At 36.0% G+C, this 16472-nt stretch overlaps 1 protein-coding gene across 2 annotated transcripts in view; it reads left to right on the top strand.

Moving 5' to 3' along the window:
* Window positions 1-16393, top strand: part of TfAP-2 (transcription factor AP-2) — an 85547-nt gene extending 69154 nt beyond the window's left edge. For both annotated transcript variants that reach the window (XM_033340820.2, XM_033340822.2), the window contains exons 6-9: window positions 4491-4609; window positions 11664-11805; window positions 11957-12128; window positions 12237-16393. In XM_033340820.2, coding sequence (XP_033196711.1) covers window positions 4491-4609; window positions 11664-11805; window positions 11957-12128; window positions 12237-12374 — 571 coding nt within the window. In that variant the 3' untranslated portion in view covers window positions 12375-16393. The remainder of the gene's footprint in view (window positions 1-4490; window positions 4610-11663; window positions 11806-11956; window positions 12129-12236) is intronic.
* The last annotated feature ends 79 nt before the right edge of the window (window positions 16394-16472 follow it).

Below are 16472 nucleotides of genomic sequence, written 5' to 3'. Positions count from 1 at the left end.
CAGATTCCACGGTGTATCGTATAATGATCGTGCAAATGTTTGTCGAAGTGGTGCAAAAAGTTTACGCACCTCGTAGCCGGGAAACGTAACTACACGCGCGTTTTTCACGCGGCAATCGTAAAAGTCCATTCGAACGTATGTTTTATTCATAATTTCACGTTTCATTTTCGTATCTGGCCGTTCCCACAATTGGTTAACGACTTTTCAAATTACTGTCGAGTACCAACCAATTTTGCATTGTAATTTTTGTGTTTTAACGCGAAACATCGTCGACAATAAGACATAGTTATCATTAGTTTCAGCAACCACGAAAGTCATCTGTAAAACTGTAAATACATACGCCTCTTAAGCAATATACAAATGGCACGAAGTTTTAAACTTTATGATCGGATAATCTTTACTTGCCAATTTTATTTTTCTTTCGATTACTAAAGATTTCTCTCATGGTGAACGTCTATGTTATTTGTAAAATTTAAGGAGATTTTAAAAACTTTATAATTATATAGCTAGCGCTGCTTAAAATTATTGTTCTTTTAACATTTCTTAAGCATTTTAAAACACAAGCATAAAAAGAAACGGCGATAGCTTCTTAATTCGAATAGGTAGTGTAAACGATAACAGTTACATTGAGAAATTATTTTTAAATGGTTATTTGATAGCACCATAAATTTTCTTACATTTTTCCTCCCCCTTGTTTATCTATTTCTTCTACTTTCTCCTCTTTCGAATTGCGTTGCATCTTTATGACCAAACGAAGTTTTACGATCGACAGTTATATTACATTTCAAAAGATCCTCCAGATACGATTGTTTGTACTAGGAATGTCGGATAATTTAAGCATCGCCGATTATTTGAAAAAAGATTGATGTTCATTTGTCGGTCGTATTACAGATTGTTTTCTTCATTTATTATCTTTTATCGCTTCGTTCGAGCACTCGTAGTCACAAGATTTATTGCGATTTCGAAAAAACAGCACGGTTCAAATAGTCCAAATTAAATCATTTAAAAAACGCTTGAGAAATAAAAAATTGCTACGCTTAATTAGCATTAGTAACAGCTGCGAATAATTAAATAACATATTAACTCCTAACAATAAATAACATTAAACTCATACGATCTTATTCGCTAAAGAAAACATAAGATATCAAATTTCTGTAATTCAACCTGTAGTTCATAAAATCGTCAACTACGTTTGTACAACAACAAACTAGAGCGTTTTTGGTCCTAAAAATGTTGCCTTTCTCATCTTTCTGCTTCCTTGAGTTTTTCTCTCGCTTTTTGTTACTACTTTTATTAATATACTCGAAACACAAAAAGTAACAAATATTAGTGGAGAACACTTAAATGAAATTACATCAATTTTTTAAGAATGAGAAGATACATTTTATTTATAAAACCAAGGTTCTCCTATATCTGATAATTTTTATACTACTTTTTCACTCTATAATAAATTCGATCACGAAGGATTCATTGATTTATCAATAGCACTCGACAGTCGCAGAGTTTGACGATTAACGATGCCAGTAGTCGAGGACGTCTCGAGTAATCAGGGGTGTTGCCGGGTGTCCTAAAGTTCATATCGAGGGAGAATCGAGTAGGGAAGGGCGCGAAGAAGATCGTGAAAATCTCGGGGAAGCAGATCGCTGAAGAAGAGTGAGAATCGTTCTCGGGACAAGACTGTGTAATGAGTAGAGAATTGCTCTCGTCACGTACAAAGGAATCACTATATAATAAATATATGGGGATACTGTCATCACGCGTATTGCTCGAACATAGCGTGAAACACTCGCGGGCGAGTCGAATGGAAGGACGAGCGCACAAGTGGAAGGACATTGGGTTGCATAAAACGAAGTTTTCTTTGGATTACGGGGCAATGGCAAATGTCCTGACACCGATGATAATTACACAGTTTATGTCAGGATAATCGTGCGTTAATGCACATGCCGCGAGAAACGATATATTTTTATCAGCGAGTGTTAATTGCAACGAGAGAAGAACCGTGACATTAACAGGATACGTGCGTGCTTTTAACTGCTCACGAGGAAATACTTGAACCAACGATATCGCGTTAATGACTTATGACGTGTGACTCTTTGGTTAAATTCAATCTTCCGTTAATTCAGTGGATTTTTTTATGCAAAGTAGCTTTTATTTACGCAACAGTACAAAATTCTTCGAAGAGTTCGAATTTATACTGTATATTTGCATTCTTACGGAGATTCGTAGTTGTTTTATAATTTAAAAAAGATGCTTTCTATATTTTAAGTAGACATTAAATGAAAGTTACTAGTCACGTGATACTTCAACGCTATCTGTATATAAATCTATGAGAAAGAATATTATAAATTTCATCTATCAGAACCGAATACAAACACCAGCGATATAAAATAGAATACGTCACTTCTCGAAATCGAGAACAATAAACCAGAAAATAAAAATCTCGTATCGTCCTGTTGAAATTCAATCAAAGCTTTCAGTTCGACTGGTTCTACAATGAAACATCAAAAGATACAAAAAAAAGGAACGTTTGATCGTCCGTGGAGGCAGCACAACGCACAACAGGTTTATCGTGACCAGTAAAACGCTATCTGATCCCCGAAACTATAAACGTTCACAAATTACCTGAGGAATTTCTCTGGAACGAAGGTACACTTCTAAATCAAGTTTCGGTCGGTATATACGGCCGCGTCGATGAGGGTTACAACGTGCATAAATTATAGATAAAAGATGATATCATTGTGTTTATACTGATACTTCCAAGATCCTCCCAAGGAACTATCATCGAAACGTACATTATTATTTATATGTATTCGGACGAAGTGTACCTACAAATTAATGGAAAAGTAATGATTAGAAGCATTAGTTTCTGGACTTACTATTGCGTTCTTGCTTGATAAATGAAGATCGCAGGAGAAAAATTTGATAACTACAATTTTGTTAGCAGACTATACATTTATAAACTAGAAATTAAATAATCCACAGATAAAGAGTTCTACAATTTCGTTAATCCGTATTAGTTTTTAAAAATCAATTTTATCTGGTTTATATTGTTCCATATTGCGTAAGTGTAATGATCATGATAGATAAAATCATTACAGACTCTTTCGTCCATTATTTAGCGATTAAATTACATCCTGTCAAGGACGAGTAAGTGTCCGGATATTTTTGAGCGATAGGATATTCCAGAGTGTAGATCCTTTCGGCAGATATATTTAAAAAAATTCGTAGCGGTAAAGTGTATTAATTGCCGAGTGAAGCGAAAGATTACCGGATGAACCGGCTACTCAAGCCGAACAAAGGTAGCCGATGTGTATAGGTACGTATTACCGTTATATTTCGGTCCACGAATGATGGATGAATAGGGTGTGTTAAGAAGTGCTATCGAATTCTTCAAGATATTCCGCGAAATATAGACGAGAGCCTGTGAAAGGTTTTAGGCTGTTCTTTAAATAAAAGTGCTAGAATAAAAAAGTTTCGTCGTCGTTCTTTTCGATATTTTTGACGTCTTTCCTTGTGAAATGTTTACTCTGTTCCGTTTAAATATTTCTATTCGTAGATCGTTTTGCACATTTAAATAGAGCTGTAAGAAAAAAACGATGGAATTATGGTATGATCGTATGTTTGTGTGAGATAAAGTATGTAACAGATTTAGAATGAGAATTGAACGGCTTATGAGTCGTCTTCGTAACCTTAATTGAGTGCTAGAGCCATATGTATTTAACCTTGAAATTATATTTTTCTCAAAATTTTTCAAAAACATTTTAACGTGTGATTAATTTTTTATCCAAGCAATTTGTAAGATAGTTGGAAGTTTTTGCAACACGTGAATGCGTATACTTTTGAAAGTAGTATCCTGCTCGGCAAGCGACTTACAAAGTTAAGTTACTCAATCGTCGATGGATGACACGCGTAGTTACGGATTATGCTAATTTTCTTGTTTCTCTATCTCTCTCCCTCCTTCTTCCTAGTTGCTTGTCGATTCCTTTTTTCTTCCGTCAAAGATCACGGCACAGATGATTAATGGGGCAATTCCATTTCGAAATTTCAGCGCTCTAAAGCAAGCCTTAGTTTAAAGCGTGTGTTACGAACACTTTACCGTACAAAGTTACATTTCGAAGAAACGATTGAATTAAAAAATAGTATTACATTTTACTGAATTTACACGAAGAAACGTACGAATGCAGTAAAATATTTGGATCGTGTAAACGATCAACTAAAGCCAAATAATTATTACAAAAACATGCATTAGCAAGTTTCTTGCTTGTAAATTTATTTTCCTATGACATATCTTTTCATCTCGTGATCTAACATATATTGTGATGTGTAATAAATGCTACCTTTTGTGTTCAGAAAAAGAAAAAGAAATAAACAATTTCGTTTTTTACATTAAAGTGTTACATCGAATAATTACGATCATTACAATATTTTATTCCAAATGTTATATGTTAATGTAATACTTAATGATTGTATTTTTTGTTTATGTTTCATAGAGCAAAGTCCAAAAACGGCGGACGTCTGCTTAGGGAAAAATTGGAAAAAATTGGGCTAAATTTGCCAGCAGGAAGAAGGAAGGCCGCCAATGTCACACTTTTAACATCCTTAGTGGAAGGTGAGTTGAAATATTGTACTTGTCTAACCATTACATAATAAGACTTACAGTTTAACTAAATAGAAGATATTTTTTAAACACGTTGTTGCTCGCGATAATTCAAATGAAAATTATCGATTGAAAGAAAAATTAAATTCGTATAATTAAATGCATTTAAATTATTTTCCAATCGATGTATGACAAAGTTCTTACAATTTTTTAGGAATTCGATACGAGTTACTTATGCCAGAAGGTTAAGGATGCAGATGTATAAATCACACATTTAATTATTTTACACAGCATTTAATTATTTTAATGTATGCCTAACGATTAATGGATCAAAAGCAAGAAAATATTTACATTTACGTAAACGATATTATAATATTAATTCGCGATACATGTCGTTATGTTAATGTCAATATTATCTACGTATCATTAAATTGATTGGAAAATACTGTTGAACGAGAATTTATAGAAATAAAATTACGAGTATTAAATGAAAATTATCTATTGTGAAAACACATTTATTATGAGATCTGTTATACTAAATTTAAAATTAATTAACCATTCCTGTATTTTCCAATTAAGGCCTTTTTCCAAAAAACAATTTACAAATAAAAGAAGCTACCATTTCTAATTGCAATTATCATAGATTAGAAGCTACGATTCACCTTTATGATTTATACAGCTTCGGAATTATTCCGATAAAATTGTTCGCGTAAACTGAATGACGTTAAGTACTTTTTAATGGTAGTCAAAGCACGCTCGCGAACATCCAATACAAGATGAGTCAGTTAATCAGGATCATCCCTAGGGATGTCCACTGTTAACCACACTCTTAATAACACACTTTCGATTAACGAGGTTGTAGATACATATAAAAGTTGACCTATCTCGACGAAGCTCTAATGACGCGACTGGCGGATTGTTCGAGTGTTGGTGCCGACATTGATTATAATTTATGGTCAATGAGCGTCTATAAAACACCATCTTGACTTTTCTTTCCTCGACACTGACACATCGCGAAGAATGACCGAGGCATGTGCGTGTGTAATCAGCGTGTGTTTTAGCGGTCAGTTTGTCGAGATTCATGGAATATCGTCGACACGATGCTTGTCAACCTATAAAATATAATAATAATGATATCATCTAGCATTTATCTGAATGGAAAAAAGTTCAAGGAATTCAATTCGTCATTTGAATGGCAGTAATATGATAATTTGATACTTAACCTTTTGGAAAAACTGTGCTTATAATAAGTAATGAAACATTTCTAATGAACGAACTACTTGAAAGTTATTCTACAATCTATAATGTAAATCACATTTCAGTAAATTTAATACTCAATTTTTTAGCAACAAATTATTCCCCGTGTTCTATAGAATTAGTGTTCATTATTTATATGTAAGTTAGTTAGTCCAAAAGTCGAATCAAATAGCTGCGTGCTCGAACAATAAACTTCTGCTTCTTTTTAACACGCTGTCGCGACGTAATTTTATTGTACAAGGCAAGAGAATAAGGGACGTAGCTTCTTAATAACGCATAAACCATAGAATCAATTCTATGAAGTTACTGGACCGTATTCCCGGGCTATCCCGTTCAGCGATCTAATTAACTGTCTAGCAACATACAGGTTTTCAAACTCGTTTTGTCGGACATTTAGAATCTTCATTTCTCGATGGCATTTCGAAGACGGAAGTTAATCTCGAAGATACTCTGTTGGAATAACCGCCGTGTGTTCTATACTTCAACTAGTATCTTTTCTTTCTTCCTTTCACTCTTCCTTTTTTCTTATCGTTTTTGCTTCTTCCTTTAATAGTCGCGTATAATATATGAAGAAGAATATAACGAATACGGATACTTGATCATATTCGCTATTATCGATGCTTATTTGAATAACTGGAATAAATATATGGGACACGCTATCGTTGAATAAAATCTAGTTATGTGTTGCACAACGCCTAACCGTGTAGATTTGTAACAGTAAGGAATACAGCACGTTAATTGGAATTCGCTATCGGCTTCTTTCACAGTCTATGAATCGTTCAAACAGAACGTTGGATGTATTCGTGTCCGTTTATCGACTTCGATATTTCGCACTGACTCTCTCTTTATGATATAACGTAGATTAAATTCGGATTTATCAATTTAAAGTAAGTTTAGCTTTGTTCGCGTTTGTTCAGATATATAAATCCGTGGAGAAACCTGTCCATAATCTTTCTGATTTATAAATATTGCTTTGTAGATTTATGAATATCATTGCAAATCATAGAGAAAAGAAAACTTTTAAGTACAATGGACATAACATATAACTATAAATCCATCAATCTGAAGTATATAATTTATGGTACAATTTTTAAACGCTTATAGTCAAAAGCCAAATTCGCTGAATGATATAATATTTCGAAATATCCACGTGCGTCTAGCAGGTACATGGATGTGATAGCCGTGGAAGGAGCCGGTAGAGTGCAGCGAAAGTGTGGGAACCTCCTCTCGAATGGAGGACGTAAACGCACCAGGTGTATAGGTATACTTTGGTCGCATACGATTAACGTATACCTGTGCGTGATTCATGCGTAAATTTGTGCCGTAGAGTGACGCAATCTCGGTTATACATACGACGAAAGTTCGTTTCGCTGTCAGCTTCACCTGGCGCATCGCAACTTTTTGCGTGAAATTCTAATGCTTTTTTAAAAATTACATTTACTTTATCAAGATTGTATAAAGATAATGAAATATTTTTATTTTACTTTATTTAGAATAAAAATTATGATTTTTATTTATATTTTTATCACTGCCAATTGATTTAAAAAAGATATTGCTTTAGGTGAATGTTATTTAAGTTAGAAAATGACACGCCATATAAAAGAAATTTCGCTTATTTGCGTGTCAAATAAATAGAATACGCTATATGACATTATAAATATGAAAGCATAACAGTTCGTATATATACAATACATCGTTGCTTCTTATGTACCTATACATATTTTCCGCGTATCGATCGCAATCGAGAGTTTCGAAACAGCGCAACGCAGCGGCGAAACCGCAAGCATACTCGTAGCTATCTGCTGTTTGGAGGTACGCGGAAGAGAATCCCCCGAAATTCTTCACCGAGACACATTACAACAGCAGTATAATTTACGATCGTTATCAAAGATTGATCATACCGAGTAGACCTATGGATTTTACGAACGTCTGTGAGGTTGTACTATCGACACCTTTTACGGTTCTTTCACCTCATCTTTCTAAAGATTTAAAGCAAACTGTATTATAAGAAAAATATCGAAAATATTAATTAAAATATGTATCGACCGGACGTGGACTTGAAATGCAAGAAGTGAACGTATTAGCCACATCGTTTGAAATACATGTAGGTAGATGATAGATATTACATATACATACCTATGATAACGTTAAAACAAGCAAACTGAACTAACTCGTTTCCTATCACCTAATAGTAATAACCTTCGTTCAAGAAACACTTTTAATTGACAACTGCACCAATTATCAAGTTAAACCCGTACCTATTTCCAATACAGTTCATCTTCATAAATATATTTGAATTGTAATACATACCAGGCGTTCAATTCGATTTTATAAAAATGGGATGAAAATTTCCTTAGGCAGATTACACACCAACTAGCGTTATTCGATTACTCTTCGCTAATTTACTACGGCGATTACCGAACTGGAAGCGAACAACGCGAACAACGAAACGGATAAGTCTTTTAATCGAATCTCGCAACCGCTTCGTAATGATCGCATCGATTTTTCGATCGAACATCGGGCGACAAGCACAGTAAAGTCATCAAGTAAAAAGGCTGATCGTTAATTCGCGAGTCACGTTGCTGATTCGTTCTCTCGTACTGCCACGTATATCAATCTGCAGCTCGCATCTGCAATCTTCGACCAATCTGTGGTCCTCATCTGCATTGCGCGGCCCGTTCGTCGCATTGAGTTGTCTCGCTGTACGTCTTTATCATAGATTATCGTTTCGATCGATTGCCTTCTTTCGAGGGATATTCGAGAGCCAATTTCTCGATCGATAAGATTGTTGAGGGTCTGTGCAGTGAGTTTTTCTAGCAATGGATATCATTTTCCTGAACCAGATAAGACGAGTATAGCTAATTTTTATTTTTGCACCATTAATACTATCTCTGTTGATCGAATATTCATCGCAAATGATGCTGACGATATGCTAAGAATTAGTATTCCTAAATCTTGATTATACGCTTGCTGCAAAAAAATTATGTATAGGATTTGTGTTATATAAAATTAATTAACAACAGCATATTATCTTTATCCTGTTATTCTAAGAAGGCACACTTTGTTTCAGTGTGATAATATACGCGATTCGTAACAACGATTGACGTAAAAAAAAATGCTATCAACGAAAGGACAAGTCATAGAAAAGGTTTCCGTAAGAACTCTATTGCCGTGTTCCATAAAAAGAAACGATCTTAACGTCTCGCAACAAATATCTCCGCGAACTAAGCCCATGTGCACACGAGCATACGTAAAGCCGTGCATCTCTCGGCTATGAACGTGACAGAAATATCAATTCATTTAAAAGGAAATTAAAAAAGGTTATGAAACACGCAATGTGACGGGCTCATATGCAAATCACTGGCTGTGTAACTGAGTCTCGTGTACGGTACTAAAAGCTAGTTAAAACGACCTGTTGCATTTTGTACGTGCATCGTGCAGACACTTGCGCGACTTGCGTTCACGATTAGATTGTCGATAGTCGGTGATGGTGACACGCGTTTAATTCAGGCCTCGCTCAAGACCGATCCTTCCCAGTTTATACGCATCTACAATGTTGTAAACCAACTTTTACACGGTGACTATCGACAATGCAGGAATATTTCATAGCTTTTATTAGCTATCCTCGCGGACATATAAATATTATCAAGGGAAACTGTGAAATACTCTCGTAGAAGCACTAATACGAATAAGCTATTCGATGCATCGCCTATAGTACACGTTCGTTTGATAGGAAAAAGGCTGTAAATGATAGAGATGGAGTTCACGGGGAGAAATTCTTTGGACATTTTTGACTTTTTATACACATGATATATACCGATTTAAAAAAATTTTATTAAAATCATGATGTAATCATCGATGCTGGGATATGATATAATGAAAGGAGAACAGACCGATAAATGGATCGAATATGCTTGTAATGTTAGGTATATTGCCCGGAAAAGTAGAAGAAAGACTCTAGAACCGATCGTTTTAAAGATGACGAGCATGTTCACAATTCTAGATATGCTTCTTGAAAAGGTAGAAGAAAGTTTCTTTAAATCCTGCTACAATCGTTAGGCGTATAATTTTAAACATTATGTTTCATCGTGATTGAGATCATAAGATAAAATACATTATGAAGCATTATGTAAATTACTATCAGTTGTGAAACAGTTTTGTAATATTTTCGATTCGTTTGTTTCACGCAATTCGTGCTGTATCATTTCCAGCAGATATCGAAGTGGAAATAGTATATTGCAACATTCTTACAACTACGTTGTGTACAGTGTAACCACTGAACAATAATCGTATCTCGCGTATGCAGTTTATAGCTGCACCGTGTAGGGAACTAGTCTTGCGTATATCGTATAAAATTGTTCCATTAAACCAACTCCATTTATTCTTAATTAAAAAGAGTAAAAAATATGGATTACTTTTGACCTCGAAACAATCGATAAAAATCAATTCCGGTACTCGACAGAGCTACAAATCAGTTCCAATACTGGCTTAAAAATCCGTTGCAGTACCTCGACAGAACTAAAAATTGTCCCACTGGAAGGTTTCGTTCGAACGCAGTGAGAGGACGGTAGAAACGAGGATACACGAAGGTGCAATTATCAGGAGCGTTTTGCATATTTTTCACCCGCGTAAAAAGGAAGAAACGGTAGAACGAGTTTGCGAAATTGGATAATTCGTTAGCTGCAGGTGGCTCTCGAGCCTGTGTTCTCGATCGCGTAGTAGGCAAAATGCGGCAGGCCTGCGGGTGGTTTTCCTCGGTTGTCGATAATAGCGCCCAACGGGTCCGCTTCCATCTTTCACGAGACCCTGCTTGTAGGTACCTAATTACCTGCCATCATCGGAAGCAAGAGAGAAAGGGTGAGGGTCATAGAGAGACCGGAGAGTAAAAAAAATATAGTGAGAGGGAAATAGCGAGAGTAAGAGAGAAATAGTGACGGATGAAGGGGATTGTTCTGAAAGGGGAGAAACGAACCACGTGCTTAAGAGAAAGTACGTGTGCCGTTTCATTATCGTAAATTAGTTCGTTCCTCCTGTACGGAACAATCCTGTATGTGGCACGCGCGAAATGGCTATGTTCAGTTTGTTTTAAACCGAGGAATCTCAGATTTCTACCGTTGGCTTTCTAAAACGTCTCTGTATTCCTCTTGACTTTTGGCTAAGATGATAGGAGAATTAGACTTATCGGCGATTGAGCAGAATATATCTCGCTTTGTACAGTGTAATTCTAGGAAAGATGAACCTGATATTTGAAGATGTCTCAATATACTGAATATAGTACTTGTCAATTTGTGTACTGCCATTATATTACTAGTACTATACTAGCTTATTTAGAACATGTAATTATCATGATATAGTATCAGGGATTATTTCATAACAATAGCAGCAAATATCTTCTCAAATTCAATATGAAGCTAGAAAGCAACGCGGATGCATTGCGTATTTGACAGATAATTAGAGAAATGTTTACTTGGTCCATGTTTCCTGGCCATTTACTTATTATACACCTATATTATACCTTTATTATATACCTATTATATACCTTTATTATATACCTATAGTGGCATTATTCGTGGAATCTAGAATGTTTGAAATAATTCGTAGAATCTAACACGCACTTAAAACAGACGTTAGAATTGGGTAGTAAATTAGTTTTAATGAACGCAATTTGTAGATTCCGATAAGGAAGATTTTATCTTTAGCCCGTTAAGTCGTAAATGAATCGCAAAAAATTCATATATATCCATATGATGGGTTGCGTAATCGAAATTCCCATAACGAGGCGTTTTATATCTTATATTCTTTTTTACAGGAGAAGCCATTCACCTTGCCAGAGACTTCGGCTATGTCTGCGAAACCGAATTCCCTGCGAAACAAGTTGCCGAATACCTCAGTCGGCAGCATTGTGAACCACAAGATTCCTACAGGAGAAAAGAACTTCTTCATGCCACCAAGTAAGAATTTATCTCCACACGGCGTGCGAACAATGACGAGAGATATCGAGATAATCGAGATTGCTCGAAATTCATTTGATCGAAGAGAAGAATAAAATCTCATGCGTAAGGACGTTTAGATTCGTTTAAAATTTGAAATTTATTTTTTCAGACAAATCACCAAAGAGCTGATGGATCTTCTCAATCAAGACAGATCGCCACTTTGCAATACACGGCCGCAACATATCCTCGACCCAAGCATACAGAGACACCTAACACATTTCTCTCTCATATCACACGGATTCGGAAGTCCTGCAATTGTAGCCGCTCTTACGGCAATACAGGTACGTCTTGAAATATTTAAATTGTATAACTATCTTTTCAATATCTCTACGATTAACGATTTCGAGTATCAGTTCGTTCATTTAGATAATCGAAATTATCGATTACAGAAGTTCCTAAGCGAGTCCCTGAATCACCTTGAGAAGATGTACCCAGGCAACGGGAGCGGCGTGACAAGTAGTCAGCAATCGAACCTCGACACGAATAAGAGCAAGGACGGCACGTTGATGAACGACATGAAGAAGTGACGCCCAGAGGACCCGCCTACCTCGAATGTGGTCACTTCAATCAGGCACTCCTGGCCGTACAACTGAGTTTTCGCGAGTTTTGCTAATCGCGAACAGCTTCTGGTGGACCACTGAAACGACACGTATGTCCGCGCAGCCACGAGCTCCATTGTATAATGAAGAAAAAAAAAGAAAAGAGAGAAAAATAAACATGAAGAGAAACGAAGAGAATGGACGAGAAAGGAGGCCTACTCGAAGAAATATTGGCGCGATACGTGCGGATATCCGTGTTCGCCGAGGTTGGCTGGTCGAAAGTGTACTAGATAAATGAATGACGAGACGTCACAAGAAATGTGCAATCGTGGACCTCAGACAGGGTTCATCGAAGATCTGGTCGAGTCGAAATGACCGGCAATGAGATATAAACAAGACACTATACTTCATTTATCCTCGGTTTAACGGAAAGAACATAGTCGGCGTACTTGTATATCGTTTCGAAGAAACATCAAGGATCTTTGATTCGCGGATCGATCCGCGATTACGTTCGTTACAACAAGGATCTGCTCGAGTAAAATATAGGAATTGTAATGAAATGTAATTACCGTTTATTCTTTCACTGCCTGCTCAGTCTTGAAACGCATCTGTGTCAAACGAGAAAGAACGTATCGATCGATTCGACGGGATCCGCGATCATCATGATATAGAGTTGAAACTTTTATTACGTCTTCCCCGTTTATTTTCATAGGTTCTCTCTCGTGTGCGATCGCACATCAAACGGTTCGAAGATATTTATACGCATTACGATTACTTGTGATAGCTTTAGTGATAGTTGAAACGTTTGTGCAATCGTTACGACTTATTCTCGCTCAGATCTTTACAAATTTCGCATTTTATCGATAGAATACAGTCTAATGGAATGATTAAAAGTTCCAAATAAAACAAAATATAATGTGAAATGTACAGATTCAGATGATGGCTAGAAATTCATTTTCAATTCCAGATAAAAAAATTTATTTAAAGAAGGCAAATATATTTAAAAAAAAATACACAAAAATATATCCGGACTAATTGAATTTGGATGTCTACGCCTGCGTCCACTGTTACGACTCGATCGATACGACGAATCGATCGATAATCAAAAGCACACACAGAGGTACGACAAAAAAGAAAGAAGCGCAGTTCCCAGCAAACTTTTATTTCTCTCCGTATAATTTTTGGGTCGACTATTTATATTGCTCAAGCATAACTATTCTTTGCTCATTACCGAGCGCCCGACATACGCGCAGTATCGATCATGACGCTGTTACGTAAGCATTAATATTGTCAGCGTAGTGATATATCGCTCTCTATACCGCGTACAACTTACAATTTTATGTCTGCAACTGTAAATCCACTTGCAAAAGTTTTATGGACCACCTTTATATCGACTGACTGAGTCTACCGCATAGACAACTCAACTTCATTTATATCTAAACATGCTATATGCAAAAGCATATTCATGGTCCTTACAAGTTTCCTTATAAACGTACATTCACCTTATGATTCGGGCGTCCTTTGTGGGATTTCTTATCGCTCAATTTCTTCGTTTATCGTAAAAGAAACCAATTTATCGTACAATTACTGTACTACATTCCACAAATGTAGTACAAAAAATATATTTAACTCGGAAATTAAAATTATGGACTCAGCCACGAAATTTTTTGACGTTATCGTCTACTTTTCATCTCTTGTCCTGGTCCTCTCGTTAGAATCTCTACGACGATTTTCCACGAGAGTATGGAAACGTATGATCTGGATCATTTCATGCGAGACTAGACAAAGATGTTAAACGAGCGAATAAGGAAAAAGATGAAAATTCACGCGGTGAGAACATGCAACAGCCGTCTGAGGCTAAAAAAGTATTAATTTAAAGTCGTTATCTACTGCTTTAGTAACCGATCACGTTTTGTTTAAATCAAAATATGGACACGAAAATGGTTGAATCATCGTTCGCTGCAGTTGCGTATTTATCGCGGTAATCGCCGATTGTTATTCGCATACAAGACGATAACACTGTTTTCGAACGATTTCTTGGTAGTCAATTAGGGATTTATGATACGAGATAGTTTTCTATTGAACGCGTATTAAGAGCTACTTTTATTCCATACTCGAATTTTTAATCGAGATCCATTCCAATTCATCCACGTAATAAAAGATTTTCTTCTTGAATAGCTAGTTGGAGGTATACCGTGCGAACTTCGCTCTCCAAGTATTTCTATTAATATTTCGATCAGCTATACATAATTTCACACGAAAATCCTTTTATGATCTCTTAACACGATGATCCCTATTTAACGTTGCAATTTTCGGACGATGTTTCGATGCTTCGTTATTGCGCTCGATCGATCCACTTCGCGTACTTGCTACGTAATAACACGTAACTTTCATAGATTTGTAGCATAAATCTCCATCAATCTCTGTAATTGATACGACGGATAGATCGAATAAACGAGTAACGTATATAACATATATACTTTCAAAAGAATTGTTAAGCGACGTCGAACAATTTACATTCATTCGACGATTGGGATATACGTTTCAATCGGTTGTTTGTTTCTAACTTGTACGTATTTAGAAAAATTGATGCTGCGAAACCGAATTTAGCGATTTCCAGTAACGAGTGTATCAATCATCGGTAATTCGACTACGTATTTTGCTCCTTGTTACAACTGCTCTACGAATTTCGTTTAGGAAACACGGAACAAGGCTTGGGCGTGTGCGATCGTCGGTGCCGAAAAATTTAAGAAAAAGAAGAACAAAAAGTCTAAGGATCATTTCCGAGGATCATTTTCATCGTGCCAATGCGAAAGTTGCCATTTGAGATGTGCCAATTAACGATATCGAGTTTAGAAACGTAAGAACCAGCGACTAGAAGCGAGCAGCCGAAGATACCGAACGAATGCCGGAAGATCACCGTTTAAGTTTCTACGAAACGCATTTCGAACTCTCGTTTCGTAGAAGTTACAAATGAAGGGATCGTAGTAAAGGAACGATCTCGATTGTTGATATAATGATATCGAAAGTATTGGAAAAGTTTCGTGCAAGAAGGGAAAGAAATCGGGCAAGCAAACGCGGAGTAGAAGCACGAGAGATTGCGTTGAAGTACAATACCAGGTGAACCTGAGACATATCTAACTTTGTAATTAAATCTTAAGCGTATGTAAATGTAAGATTAAGAAACCTGATCAAATGTCTCGCGTTCCGGGATAATATGTACAGAGTATTTGAATCTTTCTTGTGATATAATCATAATATTACTAAGACATAAACGGATAACGCAAAGCAAAAACGAAAGGCGAAAAAAAGAACACGTAAAATTACTATTATCATTCCATGTTTTTTCATAGAGGTGAAGTACTAGCGTGATCGTGGAGGGCATCAAATATCTCTCCGTTTTTTCGTTTACTGAAGAGACACAACCTTCGAAGTTTACTCAAAGTAACTCACGCTAATCCCGATTAATGTATCGGATTTTTATTGCGTCGACAAATTTTATGTCCAACGATATATGTAATTTTCTCCTCTTGCGATGTTGCGTGCGCTTCGATCGCAGTTTTCTTCGGTCAAAAATTGAGGAAGAAAGAAAAGAGGTAACGAAAAATAGGAAAAGAACTTTCCTCCAGCTTTAAGACCAACGCCGTGAGTTTAGTTAGATCATGAGAATGAAAGAAAAACAGATAAAAATCCTAGAACCCTTATTTTCATTCACGATTACTTAGGCGACTCGTTAGACTTAAGGTCCCGTAAATTAATACTTATTTATAATCCTTAGAACGGCCGTAAAAAGACGTTTTTCTACCAGAATTTCTGTGCCAACTGCAAAGAATGTTGTAGATCATTTCTGTTCCAAGTTGAAGCATCATTCTAATCTTGTAAGATACTCAGATATATCTTTATTAATTGAATTTCGTAGTATATTATATTCTGATATTGATTTTACAGTTCATTTTTGTATATTGGTGTGTGATAAATAAATAAGAATATTGTTTCTAAGCAACTTACACACTCATGTTCAGTATGATCCTATTTAATCGTTTTAAGTGGGTTTTAACGACTGAATACTTTGAGTTCAACATTCAT

The sequence above is a fragment of the Bombus vancouverensis genome, chromosome 6, assembly GCF_051014615.1.
Source record: "Bombus vancouverensis nearcticus chromosome 6, iyBomVanc1_principal, whole genome shotgun sequence".
NCBI lineage: Eukaryota > Metazoa > Arthropoda > Insecta > Hymenoptera > Apidae > Bombus > Bombus vancouverensis.
Note: the sequence above shows the minus strand (reverse complement) of the source record. Positions and strands in the feature narration are given on the sequence as shown.